Source organism: Pogona vitticeps, chromosome 3 (assembly GCF_051106095.1).
Source record: "Pogona vitticeps strain Pit_001003342236 chromosome 3, PviZW2.1, whole genome shotgun sequence".
NCBI classification, from domain to species: Eukaryota; Metazoa; Chordata; class Lepidosauria; order Squamata; family Agamidae; genus Pogona; species Pogona vitticeps.
In genome coordinates this window covers 52,491,282-52,515,141 of record NC_135785.1, presented here as the reverse complement: position 1 = coordinate 52,515,141, position 23,860 = coordinate 52,491,282, and the positions used below count along the sequence as shown (strand labels likewise).

At 45.5% G+C, this 23,860-nt stretch overlaps 1 protein-coding gene across 1 annotated transcript in view; it reads right to left on the bottom strand.

Moving 5' to 3' along the window:
* The window catches only part of RRP12 (ribosomal RNA processing 12 homolog), a 37,952-nt gene that overhangs the window by 6,722 nt on the left and 7,370 nt on the right, over positions 1-23,860 (bottom strand). The window contains exons 8-26 of the mRNA XM_020812037.3: positions 21,053-21,180; positions 20,680-20,778; positions 20,501-20,592; positions 20,299-20,410; positions 20,000-20,100; positions 19,782-19,896; positions 19,362-19,504; positions 18,125-18,246; positions 17,433-17,497; positions 16,555-16,717; positions 15,954-16,108; positions 15,717-15,784; positions 15,132-15,225; positions 12,425-12,583; positions 12,206-12,286; positions 9,193-9,298; positions 6,719-6,826; positions 5,875-6,032; positions 5,451-5,542 (exon numbers count right to left, since the gene is read on the bottom strand). Of these exons, the coding sequence (XP_020667696.3) occupies positions 5,451-5,542; positions 5,875-6,032; positions 6,719-6,826; positions 9,193-9,298; positions 12,206-12,286; positions 12,425-12,583; positions 15,132-15,225; positions 15,717-15,784; positions 15,954-16,108; positions 16,555-16,717; positions 17,433-17,497; positions 18,125-18,246; positions 19,362-19,504; positions 19,782-19,896; positions 20,000-20,100; positions 20,299-20,410; positions 20,501-20,592; positions 20,680-20,778; positions 21,053-21,180 (2,161 nt within the window). The remainder of the gene's footprint in view (positions 1-5,450; positions 5,543-5,874; positions 6,033-6,718; positions 6,827-9,192; positions 9,299-12,205; positions 12,287-12,424; positions 12,584-15,131; positions 15,226-15,716; positions 15,785-15,953; positions 16,109-16,554; positions 16,718-17,432; positions 17,498-18,124; positions 18,247-19,361; positions 19,505-19,781; positions 19,897-19,999; positions 20,101-20,298; positions 20,411-20,500; positions 20,593-20,679; positions 20,779-21,052; positions 21,181-23,860) is intronic.

The window sequence follows — 23,860 nt, the reverse complement described above, 5'->3', positions numbered from 1 at the left end:
ATATCGAAATCAGATTGATTATATTCTCTGCAGCCAAAGATGGAGAAGCTCTATACAGTCAGCAAAAACAAGACCTGGAGCTGACTGCGGTTCTGATCATCAGCTTCTCATAGCAAAATTCAAGCTTAGACTGAAGAGATTAGGAAAAACCACTGGGCCACTCAGGTATAATCTAAACCAAATCCCTTATGAATACACAGTGGAAGTAAAGAACAGATTTAAGGAACTAGATTTGGTGGACAGAGTGCCTGAAGAACTTTGGATAGAGGCTCGTAACATTGTCCAGGAGGCAGCAACGAAAACCATCCCAAAGAAAAGGAAATGCAAGAAAGCAAAGTGGCTGTCCAACGAGGCCTTAGAAATAGCAGAGAGGAGAAGGGAAGCAAAATGCAAGGGAGATAGGGAAAGTTACAGAAACTTGAATGCAGACTTCCAAAGAATAGCAAGGAGAGACAAGAGGGCCTTCTTAAATGAACAATGCAAAGAAATAGAGGAAGATAACAGAAAAGGAAAGACCAGAGATCTGTTCAGGAAAATTGGACATATTAGAGGAACATTTTGCGCAAAGATGAACATGATAAAAGACAAAAATGGGAAGGACCTAACAGAAGCAGAAGACGTCAAGACGAGGTGGCAAGAATACACAGAGAAATTATATCAGAAAGATTTGGATATCCCGGACAATCCAGACAATGTAGTTGCTGACCTTGAGCCAGACATCCTGGAGAGCGAAGTCAAGTGGGCCTTAGAAAGCCTGGCTAACAACAAGGCCAGTGGAGGTGATGGCATTCCAGTTGAACTATTTAAAATCTTGAAAGATGATGCTGTTAAGGTGCTACATTCAATATGCCAGCAAGTTTGGAAAACTCAACAGTGGCCAGAGGATTGGAAAAGATCAGTCTACATCCCAATCCCAAAGAAAGGCAGTGCCAAAGAATGCTCCAACTACCGTACAATTGCACTCATTTCGCACGCTAGCAAGGTTATGCTCAAAATCCTACAAGGTAGGCTTCAGCAGTATGTGGACCGAGAACTCCCAGAAGTACAAGCTGGATTCCGAAGAGGCAGAGGAACTCGAGACCAAATTGCTAACTTGCGCTGGATTATGGAGAAAGCCAGAGAGTTCCAGAAAAATATCTACTTCTGCTTCATTGACTATGCAAAAGCCTTTGACTGTGTGGACCACAGCAAACTATGGCAAGTTCTTAAAGAAATGGGAGTGCCTGACCACTTTATCTGTCTCCTGAGAAACCTATATGTGGGACAGGAAGCAACAGTTAGAACTGGTCATGGAACAACTGAGTGGTTCAAAATTGGGAAAGGAGTACGACAAGGCTGTATATTGTCCCCCAGCTTATTTAACTTATATGCAGAATACATCATGCGGAAGGCTGGACTGGAAGAAACCCAAGCCGGAATTAAGATTGCCGGAAGAAATATCAACAACCTCCGATATGCAGATGATACCACTCTGATGGCAGAAAGTGAGGAGGAATTAAAGAACCTTGTAATGAGAGTGAAAGAGGAGAGTGCAAAAAACGGTCTGAAGCTCAACATCAAAAAAACTAAGATCATGGCCACTGGTCCCATCACCTCCTGGGAAATAGAAGGGGAAGATATGGAGGCAGTGTCAAATTTTATCTTCCTGGGCTCCATGATCACTGCAGATGGAGACAGCAGCCCTGAAATTAAAAGGCGCCTTCTTCTTGGGAGGAAAGCGATGACAAATCTTGACAGCATCTTGAAAAGCAGAGACATCACCTTGCCAACAAAAGTCCGAATAGTCAAAGCTATGGTTTTTCCTGTCATGATGTATGGAAGTGAGAGCTGGACCATAAAGAAAGCAGACCGCCGAAGAATTGATGCCTTTGAATTGTGGTGCTGGAGGAGGCTCTTGAGAATCCCCTGGACTGCAAGAAGAACAAACCTATCAGTTCTAAAGGAAATCAACCCTGAATGCTCACTTGAAGGACAGATCCTGAAGCTGAGGCTCCAGTACTTTGGCTATCTCATGAGAAGAAAAGAGTCCTTGGAAAAAACCTTGATGTTAGGAAGGTGTGATGGCAAGAGGAGAAGGGGACGACCGAGGATGAGATGGCTGGACAGTGTCTGCGAAGCAACCAACATGAACCTGACACAACTCCGGGAGGCAGTAGAAGACAGGAGGGCCTGGCGTGCTCTGGTCCATGGCGTCACGAAGAGTCGGACACGACTAAACGACTAAACACAATCTGTATCTTTGAAGTGGTAAAATCTGCATGCCTAGATTTTTATGAGGAAACAAGAATTTGAGAATCTTTTGAGTATATAAAATGAAATCTAGCTTTAAAGGATATAGCATTAATGTTTGCTTGCCTATGGAAAATCTTGTATGTATTGTCTTAAGCTAGCCTCTTAAACAAATGCAGCTTCCTTAAAGCTGACTGGCTACTGCCTTAAAAGGCATCTCATTCCTCCTGTATTTTAAATAGGCATGTCTTCTTTCATTACAGAGACTCATGGAAGTTTGAAAACCAGAACCTGGCGCTCACAAAGACAATGATAAAGTAATGGATAGAGGCAAGACTCCTGTGGTTTCAGAAAGCCTCCAAGATCGCAAAGAACTCTGAAGCACTTAGTCCAAGGAAGTAGGATTTGATAAAGAATGGACCAGACTCAGTTAAAAACTGGACAGGCAAGCTCTTCTAAATAAACATTTCTATGAAATGTAATGCTGTTCCTTTGTTAGCAAATTAAACGGATAGAGAAAAGAAATAGAACTGATTCCTAACCTCGTACTAGGTTAGGGACATCCTTCAAATACAGCAACAGTGAACATGTCCCAGATGGTGCCAGGCTGATCATCCCCATCCCACTCAATGTGCAAGAATGGAGAGAAGGACAAAAATGTAAATAAATAAGGCCTAGCTGCCAAGGCCAAAGATGCTCAGCGGCGGATCTGCATGGAAGTGAAAGGAAAGTCCGATGCTGCAAATAAAAATACTGCATAGGAACCTGGAATACAAGATCTATGAACCTTGGTAACCTTGATAAGCAAGAATAAACATTGACATCCTGGGCAACAGTGAACTAAAATGGACGGGAATGGGCGAATTCAATTCAGACGATTATCATATCTACTACTGTAGGCAAGAATCCCGTTGAAGAAATGGAGTAGCCCTCATAGTCAACAAAAGAGTGGGAAAAGCTGAACTGGTATACAATCTCAACAATGGTTGTTCTGGGTTTTTCGGGCTCTTTGGCCGTGTTCTGAAGGTTGTTCTTCCTAACGTTTCACCAGTCTCTGTGGCCAGCATCTTCAGAGGACAGCAACATTGTACAGGAGCAGAAACAAAAACCATCCCAAAGAAAAGGAAACACAGTGATGCCTCACTTAATGATTACTTTGTTAAACGACGAATCTGCTTGACTATTAGGTTTTTGCGATCACTTTTGCGATCGCAAAACGATGTTTCAATGGGAAAAAACCGCTTTACGATCATCAGTTCCCTGCTTCGGGAAGTGGTTTTTTGCTTTACCACGATCAGAAAACAGCTGATCGCCGGGTTTCAAAATGGCTGCTCGCTGTGCAAAATGACTCCCCGCTGCGTTAGGGACAGATTCTTTAATTTACAGGCACCTGAAAATGGCCGCCCTATGGAGGATCTTTGCTGGATGAGCAGGTATTTCGTGCATTGGAACGCATTGAACGGTTTTCAATGCATTTCAATGGGCTTTTTCATTTCGCTTGATGACGATTTTGCTCTACAGCGATTTTGCTGTAACAGATTAATGTCATCAAGCTAGGCACCACTGTACAAGAAAGCAAAGTGACTGTCCAACAAGGCTTTACAAACAGCAGAGAAGGGAAACAAAATGCAAGGGAGATAGGTAAAATCACAGAAAATTGAATGCAGACTTCCAAAGATATCGAGGAAAATAACAGAAAGGGAAAAACAAGAGATCTGTTCAAGAAAATTGGGGGTGTTAAAGGAACCTTTATAAAGGACAAAAATGGTAGGGACCTAAGAGAAGCAGAAGACATCAAGAAGATGTGGCAAGAATACACAGAGGAATTATACCAGAAAGATCTGGATGTAGCAGATAACCCAGATAGTGCAGTTGCTGACCTTCAGCCAGACATCCTGGAGAGTGGAGTCAAGAAGGACTTAGAAAGCACGACAAACAACAAGGCCAGTGGAGGTGCTGGCATTCCAATTGAATGATTTAAAATCTTAAAAGATGACGCTGTTAAGGTGCTACTCAATATGCCAGCAAGTTTGGAAAACTCAGCATTGGCCAGTGGAATGGAAAAGATTAGTCTACATCCCAATCCCAAAGAAGGGCAGTGCCAAAGAATGCTCCAACTACCATACAATTGCACTCATTTCACACGCTAGCACGGTTATGCTCAAGATCCCCCAAGGTAGGCTTCAGCAGTATGTGGACCGAGAACTCACAGAAGTACAAGCTGGATTTCGAAGGGGCAGAGTAACTAGAGACCAAATTGCTAACATGCACTGGATTATGGAGAAAGCCAGAGAGTTCCAGAAAAAAAAATCTACTTCTGCTTCATTGACTAAGCAAAATCCTTTGACTGTGCGGACCACAGCAAAATATGGCAAGTTCGTAAAGAGAGTGCCTGAGCACCTTATCTACCTCCTGAGAAATCTATATGTGGGACAGGAAGCAACAATTAGAACTGGATATGGAACATCTGATTGGTTCAAAATTGGAAAAGGAGTACGATAAGGCCGTATATTGCCTCCCTGCTTATTTAACTTACATGCAGAAAACATCATGCAAAAGGCTGGACTGGATGAATTCCAAGCCAGAAATGCTGGAAGAAATATCAACAACCTCCGATATGCAAATGATACCACTCTGATGGCATAAAGTGAGGAGGTATTAAAGAACCTGTTAATGAGGGTGAAAGGAGAGTGCAAAAAATGGTCTGAACAACATCAAAAAAAAAAAAAAAAAAAAAAAAAGATCATGGCCACCAGTCCCACCACCTGGCAAACAGAAGGGGAAGATATGGAGGCAGTGACAGATTTTATCTTCTTGGGCTCCATGATCACTGCAGATGGTGACAGCAGCCACAAAATTAAAAGACCCCTGCTTCTTGGGAGGAAAGCGATGACAAACCTAGATAGGATCTTAAAAAGCAGAGGCGTCACCTTGCCGACAAAGGTCAGCATAGTCAAAGCTATGGTTTTTCCAGTAGCGATGTACGGAGCTGGACCATAAAGAAGGCTGACCGCCGAAGAATTGATGCTTTTGAATTGCGGTGCTGGAGGAGACTCTTGAGAGTCCCCTGGACTGCAAGGAGAACAAACCTATCCATTTTGAAGGAAATCAACCCTTCAACAAGCCACATGAGGAAGGAAGTGCTCAAGAATGGCCAGTAGAGGAAAAAAAGAACAGAAAGGGTGTTGTGCCCATGTCTGCCTACAGTCTACAAGACTCACCCAAATTTGCGCATCAGTTTAGAAAGGAGATTTCGCAGCTTCATGCGGAAATGGCGCCTCATGTCATCCGTCAACCCTCCTATCGCTTCTAACTGTAAAAAAGTACAAAAAATAAATTCTGCACATTGCTCCATAATCACATAAACTGCACCAGTCTTCTATCTCACTTGCACATGACTTGGAATTATATCCTATTACTTCCTAAGAGTATTGAAAAAAACATTGTGCTGCATGGGGCCAGGCAGATGGGTCAGAAACTCCCAACATGTACCCATGAGCTCCATGCTAGATACCACAAAGACCTTGGACAGGGCTGGATTTAGGTAATTTGAATTTCCTTCCTCATTTTCTTCCCTTTTAGTTACATATATTAGGGCCCACCTTCCCACAGACTAGTCCCCACACTGCATTCCTGCAATCTCACCATAGTCTCCATGTGACGACCCAACGAGGCTGTATCCAGGAGCAACAATGTCACCTTGAGGAACCCCAAGGCTGACTTGACAACATCTCGAGTCCGTGAGCCTATCATGAGGCAGACATGTTGCATGAGCTGTTCCAGGGCATCTGATCCAATGTGTTCTGCAATAGCACAAATCACATTAAGAGACAGATATTTCCATTCTTCAGACATGACAGAAGACTCCAGGCTGCAACCATACATGAGCTATTCTTCTGCTCAGGAGCAACGCACCACACATGTCCAACAAGGCTGAATAGTGCCTGCAACTGAATGGGTGCTAGAAACCCCAAAGTGTGTGAATCTTTGTTCACACTAATTGTTATAATCCTAAACATGAACTTTAGAAACACTGATAGCAAGATGAGCTGCATGTGATCAATGGGCTACATGTGCTTCTCCACTGACCTTCCCTCCCCTCCCATTCCTTTTTGGGACTACAGGGGGTTTCTACTGCCGCCCCCCCTCCCAACTACAGTACTTTTAAAAAAAACAATCAAGAAAACACACAATCCAGGATATGTACTTGTTTATGACTGCCACATATAAATGCACCTTTTTTTGTGCCAAACAGGCCAAAATGTGGACTTTGGGGCAGGAGCTGGGGAAGAATTTACAGCCTAGGGTGGATTCAGGGAGGGAATAGTCCTGTAAACTGCCAGACCTTGATTTTTAGTAATGCTTATCCATGCAGAAGCTTGGTGGATTGGCAGCCCCCAGCTTAGTGCATTTTAGTCTGAGAGAGAAGCTATTTTTCACACTGAAGAAGTTATCATCCAGATTCAGTTGCAGTGTCTAGTTGTCTCACCTTTAAACTCAAAGAGTAGACGGGAAAGAGCAAGTACAGTGCAGCTGATCATGGTGACAGAGCTGGTCAAGCCTGCATAGACCAGGAGAAGGTAACGTTGCATTCCATCTGAAGGAAATAAATATGGGGAGGTTAGTGTAACTTGAATAGCATAGACAGGACATTAACCAGACCCCATAAATTATCAGTAGGCATGAAGAGATTCCCCAGAAGGAGGACCACAGTGGTTTAGAATTGTACACTTGAAGGGTTTTAAAAGCAGGATAACATATTGACTAAAGTTAGACACCCTGAAGCCATTGCTAAAATCTTGTTTCCCAAGCAATCAGGAAATCTTCTGGAATTTTAAAGGCCAAAAAGAGCGAAGGGCTCTATATAGGTCACTGGCGGAGGGCATGCAACAGAAGGACAGGATCATGGGTTCAGTCCCTGATATCTCCAGGCCAGGCTGAGAAAGATTACTTTCTGAAACCCTGGAGAGCCACAATTAGTCAATGTAGCTGCTAAGGAGCTAAATGGACCACTGGTCTAACAGTTTCCTAAAGAAGAACACAGATATTAACACCCGAGGGAAGGGGGCAGAAAAAAAGACATGAGCTACAGTGGACAATTACCCTCTGGCTACTGAAAATCCTGTGTTCTAAAGATGACACTAATAGGACTGTTTATAATGTGAAAATATTTTGGATAGGGACAACAGGCAGGGGTACACAAAATCCTGGACAGAGGCAGGACTAAGTGACTTCTCTGTTTGGGCCTTTGTCTGGAGTTTAATACCAGATGCAGAATTGAATACTTTGTAACTGTACATTTTTAAACTTTAGAGGAACAAGGATAATCTGAAAAATACATGGGAAAAGTCTACTGAGATCACAGAATCCAAAAAGGAGGAAGAGGATTTCTAGAGATCAAATGTGGTTGTTCTAGATGTTTCTTCTTATGCTCACTATGCAAACTACCCAAATACAGTGGTGCCTCTCTTGACGAGGATAATCCGTTCCAGCAAAATCACTGTTAAGCGAAATCCTCCTCAAGCAAAATGAAAAAGCCCATTGAAACGCATTGAAAATCGCTTAATGTGTTCCAATGGGCGAAATACCTCAGCGTCCAGCAGATCCTCCATAGGGCGGCCATTTTCTGGTGCCTGTAATGCGAGGAATCCGTCCTAAGCACAGCGGGGAGCCATTTTAAACAGCGGGCAGCCATTTTGAAACCCGACAATCAGCTGTTTTCTGATTGCCGTAAAGCGAAAAATCGGTTCCCGAAGCATCGTGAAGCGATTTTTCCCATTTAAAACATTGTTTTACGATCGCAAAAGCGATTGCAAAAACTTCATTAAGCGATTTCCTTGTCTAACAAGGTAATTGTCAAGTGGGGCACCACTGTATACACAGAAGTTATCTATTTATGTAATTTGGGTATGAGTCTCAGACATTAGCAATTGAATACCAAATTAGGACCATTGTTTCTGAAGTACAGTCAGAGGTCTCTTTGAGGCAGGAGATGTATACCACTTTAAGTTCTTCATTAAACACAGATCTTAGTGGGAGGCTCTCCAACATCCAAGTGATGCTTTTCTCTTCTCAGTATAAGTATACTTCGGTGTGGGCTCTTAGCCATTTTTGTTCTTCCCAAACTCTTTGGTTTATTTTGTCCTGATTTGCATCAGCGCAGAAGTTTAGTACTTTCCTTTCCAATCTCAAACTTGTCTTCCTCTCCAATGTTCTTTTAATTGAGTAGCTTTATTTATGCGTGCTAATTTAATCCCTTCCCCCTCTTTTAAATGAAAGCAAGAAGGCAGTAGAATATTTTAAAAAGGGGGAAGAGGTTAAATTAGCATTCATTAATAAACCCAATCAATTATAAAAATGTGGGAGACACGAGGGATGAAATAAGACTGCAATATCTTTCCGCATGTTTCCGGCAGTATCCTTCTGGATCCCTTATTCCACCTGTCCTGGGATACCAGGAACTGCCTGTTGATTTCCAGGGAAAGAGCTGGGGTTGGGGGCAGGAAGGAAAGTCAGCTAGTGCATGCCTGATGCTGCACTCCCTGAACACCCGGCTCTCTCTTCATAACTTCACTGTTGCCCGGGCACCTCAGGACTTGGCACAGTTGAAGAAAATGGCACCTCCATTAGGGTTGGCACTAGACTTGCTAGGGGTTGTGGACAGGAACCCCAGAACGTTCAGGCAAGTCCTGCACTCTTCCAGAACCAGGGGAGGGAGGAGCAGAAGGAGGAAGGGGAAGGTTCAAGTGACTGATCTGGAGAAGCCCGCTGTTAGTCAACCCAGTGCCAGAGAGGCCTAGCCTACAGTTACTGCAATGAGTGAAGCAAGAGAGCTGGACAGCAAAGTCACATAGTCAAAAACAGAAAGAGAGCCAAAATAGGCTTTAGTGACATAAAGACCGTGAACTCACAGGAGGGCCGTCATTTTCTTGCAACAGCCCAGTGTGGGCAATGAGGACTCACCCTTTGGAGTGGGGCCAAACCGCAGGAAAGCATGACCAATCTCTACAAGCAGATTATAAGCATTCTTGCGGGCACCCACAGACACCTCCTTGGTACAGAGTATGACCTAGAGGCAAGACAAAGCACTTGTCAACACCATGATGGCATCTGCTCACCCACTGCCTTCGCCAAAGGTATCAGCTTTCAGTAGGAGCTGGAATACCAGCTATTACCATAAATGTTTTTTTACGATAAAAAAGTGCCCTAACTGTGTCTAGGAGTTTCTCTACAAGCCACATGGCACAGTGGTTAAACTGCAAAACTTCAGTCAAGCCTCTGTTCATAACCCGATCCTGACAGGTTCAGGTAGCTGGTTCAAGGTTAACTCAGCTTTCCATCTTTCCAAGATCAGTAAAATGAGTATCCAGCTCATAGGGGGCAAGCTGTTGTTTGAATAATTATGTTGTAAAACCAACCAGAGAGTGCTTTAGCACTATGCGGCTGTATATAACAACAGAACAGATTATGCATCCACTTCCCTGGGCCATTGCTTGTTTTTCAAAAATGTGAGCCAAGAAAGCTTTTCCAGAAATAGAGAGTTTTTCCTTCAAGGCATTTATGCCTGTGAAGGCCCTTCCAATTGTTGCCATCGAATCTAAACTAGAGAGCACATTAATCAGAATGTCAAGTAAATGTGAACATCAAAGACAGTTTGTCAGCAGAAGAAAGTTACATTACCACAAGTTGAGAAGGGATGGAAACCCAGCCAGTGTGAGAGAGTAATAATTTCAGCCTACCCTCCTTCACTGTTAGAGAACAAAATGGCTATTCCCTCCATCACAAGAGAAGAAAGGAGAAATGGCTGTTCAGGAATGTTCAGGCTTATTTGGCATATGAAATAATATGCTATTTATCATACAGAAGAGACAAGGCTGAGGAGAACAAAGGGAGGGCTGATATACATGTAGTGGACTTGCCACGGACTCATGTTTGTGGAAAACAGAAGAGAGGAAATGTAGTTTACGAACCAGAAAAGCATGAGATTCATAACGAAGAAAATACAGTGGTGCCTCGCATAGAGACGTTAATCCGTTCCGGATTAATCGTCGATATGCGAAAACATCGCTAAACGGAACGGAAAAACCCACAGGAACGCATTAAACTTTGTTTAATGCGTTCCTATGGAGGATAAACTCACCGTTCAGCGATGTTCCTCCATAGGGGCAGCCGTTTTCGGTGCCTCTAAAGCGAGGCAGCACAGCGGGTCGGCCATTTTGGAACCACCGACCAGCTGACCAAAAATGGGGCCTTTGGCATTTTCCCCCAGCTGAGTGGCGGCAGCTTCAAAGCCCCGCCACACAGCTGGGGGAAAATGTCGGCAGTCAGCGGTGGCTTTGGATGGACCCCAAAGCCACCACCGACCACCGACATTTGCCTTCTGAGCTCTCAAAGGGCTTCCCCCCCACACACATTGGAGAAAGCCCTTTGAGAGCTCGGAAGGCTCTCAGCGGCGGCGGGGACAGGGTAGGGGGTGTCCGGATGGCTTCCAGGCGAAGCACTGGAAGCCATTCGGAACCCCCCTGCCCCCGCCGCCGCCGCTTGGAGCCGCCCCGCGCCCGGCCAGTGCGTCTGAGAGGCGGTGGAGAAGCCTTCCCCCGAGGCCTCTCGGACGCGCTGGCCGCAAAAATGCTGGCCAGCGCGACCGAGCGGTGGCGGCAGAGCCTTCCCCCTCCTCCCGCCTCTGCCCAACCCACCCCTCACCCTCATCTCTGCCACCGCCGCTGGGTTTCGGAAGCCGCTTCCAAAGCCCAGCGGCGGCGGCAGAGAAGGGAGTGAAGGGTTGGGAGGAGGGCGGCCGGGATCCGCCCCCCGGCCGGCTTCCCCTTCCATGGTCGGACTCTCAGGAGTCCGGCCATGGATGGGGTAACCGGCCGGGGGGCGGATCCAAGCCCTTACCGCTGCCGCCGCCGCTTGGATCCGGCCCCCGGCCGGTTCCCCTTGCAAGGTCGGATCCGACCATGGATGGGGTAACCGGCCGGGGGGCGGATCCAAGCCCCTACCGCCGCTGCCGCCGCTTGGATCCGGCCCCCGGCCGGTTCCCCTTCCATGGTCGGATCCGACCATGCAAGGGGAACTGGCCGGGGGGTGGTTCCAAGCGGCAGCAGCGGCGGTAGGGGCTTGGATCCGCCTCCCGGCTGGTTACGCCATTCATGGCCAGACTACTGAGAGTCCGACCATGGAAGGGGAACCGGCTGGGGGGCGGATCCTAGCCCCGGATGCCTCAAAGGCATCCGGACCCCTGCCGCCGCCGCCGCCGCTTGGATCCGCGTCGCGGCCGGCTACCCCATCCATGGTCGGACTCCTGAGAGTCCGACCATGGTGGGGGTAGCCGGCCGCGGGGCAGATCCAAGCGGCGGCGGCGGCGGCAGGGGTCCGGATGCCTTTCAGGCATCCGAAGGGGAATTCCGGCGGTGGCCTCGGAAGGACCTTTCGGAAGGGTCCTTCCGAGGCTACCGCCGGCATTTTCCCCCAGCTGAGTGGCAGGGCTCCCGCTCAGCTCGGGAAAAATGCCCCCTCCGAAGGGGAATCCCAGCGGTGGCCTTGGAACGACCCTTTGGAAGGGTCCTTCTGAGGCTACTGCCGTCATTTCCCCCCAGCTGAGCAGCACGAGCGGTCCTTTGGAGGCTCCCGCCGCTCAGCTGGGGGAAAATGGGGCCTATGGGGAAAACATCGCAAAGCGAATTTTCCCCATAGGCAACATCGCAAAGCGATGGCAAAAGTGATTGCTTTTTTGCCATCGCTATGCGGATTCATCGTTAACCGGGGCACTCGTTAAACGAGGCACCACTGTAACAGAATGACCCTTTGCCTTATATCTTGACTCTCTCAGGACAATGCCATTTAATTTCACCCACATTTAAACATGCTAGCTGAAAGCACCACTCTTGCCCATCATCCGAGGACACAACAAATCAAGTGTTTCCCCAGTTCTTTCCACACCTTGAAAAATCACTCTTTACTTCCCTTCTCTCACCTCTGGCACCAGAGCAGTGACAAAATCCTCATGCTCAGCTGTGAGCTGCTTGACAATGTGGAAGAGGCACTTTAGTCGGGGCTGCAAAGAAAGAAAGAGCATATGAAATCAGGGCCCGGTGGGGCAGGCTGCCACCAGAACCACCCCATTATCTCTTCACCAAAACTCCTTCAACTTCCTATCAAACTCAGGTGATAAAGCAACAAACCGCTTCCTTACCCTTTTGGCAGGGGATGTAGCATTCAGGAGGGAACCCAGGAGGTCACTTTGCAGTTGCTCTAGATGGCTTTGCACAAAGTTCTGGCATGCAGGGTTGTCTGAGGCACACACCTCCTCCAGCAACCGATAGGCCTTCTTCTGTATCCTGTGGTCCTTGCTCTAGAGTGAATGGAACATACAGATTATTCAAGTGATACTACTTGAAAGTACACCACCAAAGAGACCTTCTGTCCTGTTTAAACACTGCCCAAGCTGTAAGGGAGAGGCTGTACACGAGTAATTTTGGCAAGAATATCTAAATGTGACAACAAGCCCCTGGTGGACAGATCTTTCCTATGCAATCAACTCAATTTGGGTAATTTAATATTCTTTTTTGTTGCATAGAAAGTGCTTGTAGATAAATAGTCCACACACAACTAAGGAAACATTTACAAGGCATCCAACAAACAAAGAATATATATGAGGACAGGCATCCAAAATGAAACAAAAATGGCAAAGAATCATTAGACAAAGAGTCATCAGAATATTACTCTCAGTGTCATATGATAGCACAATAGCACTTGTTAGAAAGACTCCATGCAAACATCTCCTACTTTATCAAGAGAACTTCAGGAACCAGTTGCAGAGGCTCAAATTGTTACAGTGGGGTCTTGACTTACGAACGGCTTGACATACGAACGTTTCGACTTACGAACCGCTCTCATAGGAATATGTGGACTCGACTTACGAACTTAGATTCGAGTTACGAACTCTTTTTTTAAAGCTAAGTCATCTTAGGTTAAAAGGAAAAAAAGAAAAAAATATCCCCCTCTGCTATTCCGCAGAAGGCGGAATAGCAGCTTCCCATTAGTTTCTATGGACGAAAAGAGCAGATACGGATTAAATTGTTTTCAATGCATTCCTATGGGAAATGCAGATTCGACTTACGAACTTTTCAGCCTGAGAACTGCCTTCCAATACGGATTAAGTTCGTAAGTCGAGACCCCACTGTACTAGCAAGTTCAAGCTACTCTCTGTGCTACTTTTAAATAAAATTTTCCCTGCAGTTTGTGTAGGCATCCTTCAGTCTCGAAAGACTATGGTAGCGTGCTCTGTATGGAGGACTTGGAACAGCGTCTAGTGTGGCTGAGGAGGCCAATTCGAGAGTTACAATCTCTTCCACACTGAAGACAAATCCAATCTGTCCCCTGTCCAGCTCCCTGGTTTTGCTTCCTTTGTGACTTCCTCTTTGCCTCGGCCTGCTGGACAAGGGTCTCTTCAAATTGGGAGAGGCCGTGATGTACCGCCTGCCTCCAGGCTGAACGATCAGATGTCAGAGTTTCCCATCTGTTCAGGTCTATTCCTAAGGCCTTCAGATCCCGCTTGCAGATATCCTTGTATCGCAGCTGTGGTCTCCCTCTGGGGCGATTTCCCTGCACTAATTCTCCATATAGGAGATCCTTTGGAATCCGACCATCAGCCATTCTCACAACGTGCCCAAGCCAGCGTAGACGTCGCTGTTTCAGTAATGTATGCATGCTGAAAATTCCAGCTCGTTCTAGGACTACTCTATTTGGAACTCTGTCCTGCCAGGTGATACCAAAAATCCGTCGGAGGCAACGCATATGGAAGGTGTTCAGCTTCCTCTCCTGCCGGGCACAAAGTGTCCAGGACTCACTGCAGTACAGGAGTGTGCTCAGGACACAGGCTCTATAGACCTGGATCTTGGTATGTGTTGTCAGTTTCTTATTGAGCCATACTCTCTTTGTGAGTCTAGAGAACATGGTAGCTGCTTTCCCAATGCGTTTATCCAGCTCGACATCTAGAGAGAGGGTGTCAGAGATGGTTGAGCCAAGGTACACAAAGTCATGAACAACCTCCAATTTTTGTGTGGAGATGGTAATAGAGGGAGGTGAGTCCACACCCTGGCCCATGACTTGTGTTTTCTTCAGGCTGATTGTTAGTCCAAAGTCTTGGCAGGCCTTGCTGAAACGATTCATGAGTTGTTGGAGGTCTTCAGCAGAGTGGGCAACAATGGCTGCATCGTCTGCAAAGAGGAAGTCCCGCATGCATTTCAGTTGGACTTTGGTCTTCGCTCTCCATCTAGAGAGATTAAAGATCTAGTCCGGAGATAGACACCTTCTGTTGCAGTTCCAAAGGCATGCTTCAGCATGACAGCAAAAAAGATCCCAAAAAGTGTTGGTGCAAGGACACAGCCCTGTTTCACTCCGCTTCGGATGTCAAAGGGATCTGATGTTGAGCCGTCAAAAACTACAGTGCCTTTCATTCCATCGTGGAAGGACCTGATGATGTTAAGGAGACGAGGTGGACATCCAATCTTGGGAAGTATTTTGAAAAGGCCATCCCTGCTAACCAAGTCAAATGCTTTTGTAAGGTCTATGAAGGCCACTAAGAGTGGCTGTTGTTGTTCCCTGCATTTCTCCTGCAACTGTCGGAGGGAGAATACCATGTCAGTGGTGGATCTATTAGCTCGAAATCCACACTGTGATTCTGGATAGACTCTGTCTGCAAGCACCTGGAGCCTCTTCAGCACAGTTTAAGCCTTATAAATAAGGCCAGCCAGTCTTCTTAAATGCAATGGCGAAATGCTTTCCCCTTTTCCCCCCGAACAGATTTTGGCATTATTCATTTGACAGCCCCTGTGGTCAGAGGCAACAGCCCTGGCAACTGTGATGTGTGACACTCCCAGCTAACAAGAAAGGCTTACCTGTAAGGATGGCTGGATGGTGGAGTAGAGGACATTCACAGAGGCCTGATCAACCCAGGGGGCCATAGCTATAATAAGGTCCAATATGGAAAGCCTAAAGCAGAGAGGGCACATTTAGAGGGCACATTTAGTAAGGATGAACACAAAACGTACAATAAACGTTAAGTGTAAAAAATCTGGACGTGTAGAAATCTGGACCTCTTCAATTTCAGACTAGAAACACTGCCCGCTACTTATGTGTAAATCCATCAGTTCTACATCTATTAAGTCAAGGACGAAGGACAAGACTAGGAACACTACTTGTGTCTTTTAATGGAACTCCTGACTGACTTCCAACTTCCTTCCAACTTTGTCTAATGGATAGTGGGAAGAAAAAAATCAGGCTTCTCATGTGGCAGTACTTGCTCACTTCCCTGTAGCTCAGCAGGATCAGACTAGGATCTTGCTCGAGTATAGAGATATAGAGAACTTTGATTTTCATAAGCCTATCCATTGGAAAGAGTGGGAGATACAGCCCATTCAAGGATAGTCTTCTCCACTACAGTGAAAATGCTAAGAAGCTGAGCCATAAACTAGAATTGTTACCTAGTAAATTCTGAATTATCTTTGTTGGTCAGTTTCTCACTTGCTTTCTCCACGAATGTATGCACCATCTGCAACAGAAGGAAAGAGAGAGTATGATTCCCAAGGAGCCCTTTCCTATCACCTACACCACCCAATTTCCAAAACCTACTCAGCCCCAGGTACCTCCCCACTCCATCCTAATATGCCAGAAAGTGGTGAAGATCTCACAGCCAGATTTTGTTCATAGGCTCCGCTCACCTCAGACTGGGTAATTGTCAAATAGGCCCGGATAGTGTCTAGTACAGAGCGCCGATGCACAGGACTCTCACTGGCACTGCTCTCTTGGCTATATACGTTGAACAGGATGGGCAGGAAGTTCTTTGCAAAGCGCCCAACCTCAGCACGCTCAGCCTCTGCAAATGACAACACAGAAGCACAAAAGATGGAAAGACGGGTCCTGCTGGTGCAGGCTGCTTCAATGCGTTCAAGAGGTAACAGGGCTCTTGTCAGCTTCTTCCAACACAGGTATATCAAACAAAATTGAAGCACGGTTATAATATAGGGGAGAAAACAGGCAAATGAAAATATTGTTTCGCTCCATTCCAAGTTGGTTGAATATCATGTGTCCTTTGAACCTGGAGGAGGAGGGCCACGGTAGGAAATTCCCCATTGCGCAGCTCAAGAAGAAGCCAAAAGGACTAACAGTATACTCAATGAATGGGTGTTTCTCAGCTCCTTTGGCTTGCTTTTGTCCACTCTTGTTTTTTCAGCAGAAAGCACAAATGGTCCAGAAACAGATTCAGCTACGACTCTAGTAAGGATGAAAAGGACAAGCATGTCTTCTATAGACTGATCATACCTGTTTGGCAGCCCTTGTTAATTAGTCTGCGTACAGCTTGGCATACAATCAGCCGCAGATCAGAATGGTCACTGATAGCCGTGCCCAGAGTTCGGGCCAGTCCTTTAAATGAGGTTACTACATCTGTGGGGTGGCTGCAGAAAGCAGGAAGCAGGGTCCAGATCTGAAAAGTGAAGAAGAGAAAGTTAACACTGTTACCTGCCAGTAGACTAATCATCAACACCCTAAACATGGTATCGAGACCCTTCGCTTTAGAAAAATACCAAGGGGCAATTCAGGAATTAGATAACATGAAGGTGTTCATTATGCTGGCAGGAATATCAATACGTACACACTCAAGGATGCCCGTACAGAAGTCTGAATTTGAAGATGCATAGGATGGCTTTTACAGAAAGTTACACAAAACATCACAAACAAGTGAAATAAACTATTTTCTTTCAAGAAAGCTTTTCTTACAGGATGTCCCCCAGCTGAAATGCTCCTTTTGGCATCTGGCCTGTTCTCCTCTCAACAGGAGAGATCAAAGTTAATCTGGAACACTCTCAGAGAGACCATGGCCTGTTTTTTCAAAGGATAATATGTCTGTTAATTGTTTTAAGGAGTCTTGTTTAAAACAAAGGAGATGCAGGAATGCCTATATGCTCCATGTTAGCAGACAATGGCTGTTACCCAAAATACATTTGGGTTAGCTTTACTACAAGGAATAGGAAAATCACCCTGGGCATTTTTAATATACTAATACAGTACATTTGCTCAAGTCTAATACATGTATTTATACATTATGAATTAGAATAAGAAGGAATCTCCTCAACAGCATTCTCTTCTCAGTGGCAGAAGGCTATGGAAGCAAAACTGGGGGTGGGGGTGGAATTCCTCACCTGCCACTGCAGTGTATCATAGATCTTGGCTTCCAGATCCCGCCCTTCACTGGCAAGCTCTGTGGCTGCAGAAAGATAAGAGATCTGGGTTTCATTCATTCATTCATTCATTCATTCATTCATTCATTCATTCATTCATTCATTCATTCGATTTATACCCCCCCCCCCAACCAGACAGTGTCTACTCGGGGCGGCTTACAAGTAGTTTAGCAGACATTAGCAAGTGAACCTGAAAAAAGAACTGACACTGTGAGGCATCTGGAGCTCACAAGCCATAGCTCACCAGACTAGATAAAATTGCTGTAAAAGGGTATTGTATGCAGGAATTGGTGCATATCTGCCCAGTATATGGATGTCTGCTTGCTGAAGGAAAAAAGTAAATTTAAAAAAAGGTACTGTACTTAAATTAGAAGATCACATTGTGTAACATGACATTTTGAGCTTTGAATTCCACACATAACTCAAATGCTCCACTATTCCTAACTTGCTGTCTGCTGAGAAACAGTCACCTTAAGGAGCTGGATTTATTCTGAGAATACACTATGGTAAATTTACAGGTAGAGTCCCAGGTCAGTGGAAGTAAACACAGCTGTGCTGCATTCTTCATCCCCAGAGTCAGAGATTTTGTCATGCTCCTTCTGGGTCCAAAATGCAGGTTTCCTTGGACCAGTCTTACTTGCACTCTTAGTTACCTCTGTTTTTTAAAGTAGCAGTCAGTGGCAGGAAATAACTGGCGAAAAAGGCAAGGGGTGCATTTCGGATGTAGTCTCGGAGCACAGGAAGGAGCCAGCTGCGAGGGAAATCCAGTATCTCCCTGTTGGGATAGCATTGGGGAGGAACATGAGAGAAAACAAGACACAATTCAGAAAATTCACTGCTACTAAATATGCTCAATTCTGGTTCCGATGTGCCTTTCTAAGTGTCTTCTATCAGAAGAATGTCATCAAAGTGGAAGCATGAAAACTCTAAGCAATGAACACATTCTGTAGCAGCCTGTGACCACGCCCAAGAATTTCTGGCCTTGGAGCATGCGCATGTGCAAATCCAATCAGGATGAACTCAGAAACATTTCCAGCTGGCAAATGTCCAAACAGAGGCATGCAAACGTGTTCTGAGCTTACAGGATAGTAGGAATCACAAAAATCTTTTCCAGCAAAACTAGTTTTATCTGGCACAAACCTTTGTGAGCCATAGTCCAATTCATCAGATTGCATCTGATTCTGATCACTTGGGCTTCAGTCCACAAAAACGTATGCCAAATAAAACATTAATTAGTCTTTAAAATGGCATAGAACTCTTAGATATGGCCAGAATTCCATGGGAACCCTGAACAAATATGTCTGCTGGAGGACTCACATTTTTGCTACAGCAGGTGCTCAGCAGAGCTAAGCAACTACTGGGTCCTGCATACCAATATCCTCTGCTGGCCTGTGGGAAACAACACTGAATACCTGGTTGCAACACAGGGGCTTACCAATTTTGGCTGTTAAGTGAGGCAAAAATTGTGCTCAGCCCCACCACTCTCTTCATCCATGAAAAATGGCAGGTCACAGAGTCCCTCTATGATTGCTGGGCAAGCCCCTACTTATTTTCATTAACTCAGTAAGGAAGAAAGGCAGCTCATTTACGCCGAGCTGAACCTCAGAGAGATTTTCAAGGCCTCTGTTTAAAAAAGAATCGGTGCAGTACAAGGGAGAGCCCCCAACCTTCTCCAGGATGCAGAAGGGTAAGGACTGTTGCTAGATTAAAAGCAAAAACAAAGAGCTCCCCAAAACAAGCACAGTTTTGGACACTTGTACATCTGCATATATAGAAATTGGTTTCATCTATCATCAATACTAATAAGAAGGGAGGAAACTGGAGTGGAAACACTGCAACTCTACTAACTGCTGTGGCTCCCAAGCCCAGGAAAAACGAGAGAATACTTACTCAGTGCCATCAATATTCAGAGGCACAGCCTCCAGAACCAACTCAGGGCCCATAGTTGCCACTGCAGCTCCCAGAGCCTGGTCAAGCAACACCGTATGAGGAAAGTGTGGGGAACTACGCAGGTCAGCTAAGGACTGCAGGCACTGGAGCAGAAAGAAGGAAGAATCACCCAGTGAGAAGCATCACTTACTTACTTACATGCATACTCTTGATAAAAAGAAATTTCTCATTTGCAACTTTCACTTCCTTATCGTCTACTACAGCACACACCCGTGCCTCTTTCCAGTCTCTAAGCTTAAAAGCCAAGGTATCATGAAGGTATCATGCATCTCCACAGATGAAAGGCCCTGATGCACAGGTCGTCTCTTTACTGGGAAGGAGGAAAATAGGCCTTGATCAAAACAGCTTTTTTTTTGTTACCTTCCGCATGATGGAGTGACACTGCTGCCCACATGCCTCAAAGAAAGCCCTCAGAACTTGAAGTACAAAGGCCCACGCTGCATGAAACCGGTATGTCAGGCCTTCCTCCACTGCTCTACAGGAAGAAAAGCCAATAGCTATTCCAAAGTTCATGTGATACATTTTGGCTATTATGTCCCCCACTCCACCCCTATCCCAGCTGGTGGTGGTTGTCTTACCGGAACATCTTGCAGACATGGGAAGCGGGTCCAGCAGGGGCACCAGGTGACACCTTTCCCACTTCTGTGATGTGAGGGGCCACACAGTCACTGAGCAACACCTGCAGGAGGCAGACGGACATGCCTCATATTAGGATCGGTTCACATTCCCTACACTAGATAAGAGCATAGATCAGCTGGCTACATCCCCAAAGGAGGAGCCCAACCATTCTATAGCTTAGCAAAAGTTACCAAGCCTCCAGAGGTACAATTTTTACTGGCTCTGAATCAGGCAGCTGGGAATAAGGACGGCACAATACCTTGAGAGTCTGGGCTGCAGCAGATACCACCTGGGTATGGGGAGAAAGGAAGGCATTCATGGCTGCATTGAAGAGACGGGGAAGGTGAGCCCAGCCCAGCTCCCATTTCAGCCTACAGTGAAAAAAATGTTATGGATTACTTGTGGAACAGATCCCACGTTACCCAAAAATGGCTGCTATTACCCCAGTTTCCCCCTCTTACTTTGCCAGGTTGACATGAGCCCGCTCCATGACAGACAGCCAGGCCAACAGAGGTTGCAGATCACTCTCATTTGGTACATAATCATATAGAGCCTAGCGCAAAAGAACAGGGAAAATGACTTGAACGTCCAGCGCTCGTGGTGCCCTACCTTCCCCCAGTCTAGTTCTTCTGTCACTCACCACAATGATCTGGGCATTGAGCTCAACTGGTAAGCAGGAGGCAGGCGGCTGGGCAACAAAGAGGCTGTGAAAGGCTTTCATAGCACATGCTGTCACGAGCTGTGGAGGAAAGGACACACAAAGATGAGGCACTCTTGCCCTCCCTTCTCTTTCCACCTACTTCCAATCCAGGAAGACAAATCTGGTAGCCAGTATTTTCCATCCAGAAACGAGGATATTTGGGCAGGCAGCTAATCTGAGGCAAGCAGTCATGGGCAACAGCCAAAAGTCATCCATTGGTTCCCACTAAAGCTGTTTTTGCCCCTCCAACAGGGCTGTCAGAGCCTCAACAATGGCAATGCCACAGAGGCATCAGTGAAAGGAAGTAACTTACCACATGGCTGAGGGTCATAACCCGGAGCAATGTCTCGCAGCAGGACTTGACAGATGGGGCAGGCAGGCAGGGCAGGAGGTCACGCAAGAGAGTCAGCACATGTAGGGTGGTTGTGGCCTCTTTAGCCCCTGGAAAAAATCAGACACATTCAGTGCCACTACCCTTTCAACAGAATGTGTTGACTATGGCTTCTCATGAAATTTACACCCTGCTCTTCAAGATCTATCCTGTAAACACTTAGACATATTAGTAAAATGCAGTTATGAGAAATACAGTTAACACTGAAGCCATGTGATAAACAAGCAGAGCGTAAAAAGAATTTCAGGAGGCAGTAAAACTAGCACCAGCTCTTAGAAAAGACAGAAGTTTTCACTTGATGGTGAAGATAAATTTGAGCATGCAAACATATGCCAGGCTTTCCAAACCTGGTACCTATGGAGTTCTGAGTTAGATTATGGATGGTCTCCTATTTCTACCCACTAGAGCTTTTCAAAAAGCAAGGTGGTGAGGTATGCTGCCAAGCAAAACACTAGCGAAGGCTCCAACTGCCTACCATCTCAATTTACCCACACATTCTGGTGCATTTAAGGTAACAGACAGCTAGAACTATGGCTGGAACTGTGCCTTGCAGCATGCCAAACCTCCTTTGAAAAAGGGGTTTTTGTTTCTTTCAAATGCAGCTCTAGAAGCCTAGCAGAATGCAGAGGGGAAAAGGAAAGGCAATGGCAAATGGGGCTGAGGAAGGACAGCAGAGAAGGGCACGTGGGGGATTTTAACAGGCATGGCCCAGAAAGAGGAAGGGTGTGCATGTAGGTTCTGGTGTTGAACTGCAGAGAAGGGCAGCAAAATGGCTTGCTCAGACCTGGATGGATGGGTTGGCAGAAAGAAAAAGATATGATAGTCAGTTAATTCAGCAGAATGGAGATATCAGTTAGCTGCATAGGAAATCAAAAGGGTACAATCATATCCGTTCTGGGAAATATATTCATTTTAGATAAATTTATTCAGAAGTAATGGGGTTTTTCCCCCTTTTATGAACTAGGTATTTGGAGAAAGCAGAAAATTCTATTCAGAAGGAATGATTTTGTGCTTTGGCCTCAGATGCTACCCTTTTCATATTTTTGTACCTGCATATCACTTTTCTCTAAGTCTTCTGAGTTTGCGTTCTATGAAAAGGGTACTCTGTTATCCTATAGGGTTTGGGATGCAGACCCAATTCTTCTGGATAATTATGCATCCTCTATTACTAGGCTCACCCTCAGGTCCGTCATTCTGTGTGGTGCTCATGACAATTGCCAGATGTGTCTTCAGGGTCCTAAATGTTGCTGTATACAATCTATATTTGGATTGTATAGTTGCTGTACAAGGAGGTGCTGATAAGTATTGAGCCATTCCCAGAAAATAATTGAGCTAGGAAGCTGTAACTGCCACACTATTCCCCCAGGAAGTCAATGCACTTGCGACATCTATCCTGCTGCTTAAGTCCCTACAAATAAAATTCTTCCAACTGCTCGTATAACCACTCATTTGCAGCAGTAGTTGCCTCCAGAACACTCCCAAATTGTCGTCCCTTTAGGTGTTTTGTGAGTTTGGGGAACAGATAATAGTCAAAAGGAGCCAGGTCAGGAGAATAGGGTGGATGGGGCATCACTTGACAGCCTAAGGCCAGTTTTGCCATTGTTTCACCTACAGTGTGTGACGAGGCATTGTCATGCAATAGGATAACACTTTTGGAGAGCTTTCCTTGACGTTTTTCCTTGACCTTTTGCCTCAACTTTGTCAATAAAGCACAGTAATATTTTGCATTGAAGGTTGAACCCCATTGGAGGTAGTCCACCAGGAGATCTCCCTTCTTATCCCAAAAAACTGTTGCCATTTGCTTCTGCACCGACCTTTGCACTCAGAACTTCTTTGGCCTGAGGGAACCACTGTGCCTCCATTCCTTAGACTGCTCCTTTGTCTCAGGATCACAACAGTAGATCCATGTCTCATCACCAGTTACCGGTTTGCCCAGGAAATCTGACTCATTTCTTGCAAAATGTTCCAAAAGAGCCACCAATGACTCCACACGTTTCCTCTTTTGTTCGGTTGTCAAAAGTCTGGGGATCCACTTTGCTGCCAGCTTTCTCATTTCCAAGTCATTGTGGATAGTGGCACCAACTCTCTCATGTGATATTCTCAGATATATAGCAATACTTTTGGCCGATATTCGGCGATCCTCTATTATCATGTCATGGATGGCTTTCACATTTACAGGCACAGAGACAGAAACAGGCCTTCCACTGGGTTTCTCACTTTCAGCACCGAAATGGCCAGTTAAAAATTTGACAACCCGATGTTTAACTGTTGCATATGACGGGCCACTGTCACCCATAGTTTGTGACATTTCATCGTGGATCTGCTTTGCAGCTTTCCATTGGAGAAACAGGAACTTGATTATGGTCCTATGCTCTTCCACACTGAACTTTTCTGGAGGTGCTGCCATATTCACTTTGGACCAGAAAATGAAAGTTAAGTTAAAATCATAGGTCGTTTTTTGCACGTTGAATACAAATTGGCCCAAACACCCTGCAATTTATAGCTTCCTAGCTCAATTTTTTCTGGGTAAGGCTCAATACTTATCAGCACCCCTACGTATACAATTCTACAATCCAAGCCAAGGAAACATCACAAACTATTTCATCTTAGCTCACCAGAAATGTTCATGTCCTCAATCAGCTTTGCAGTTATGGGGAGATACTAACACCATCTTCTTAATATATTTGTTTGAACCATTCAACAAGGTGTTACAACAAAGAATGGACATTA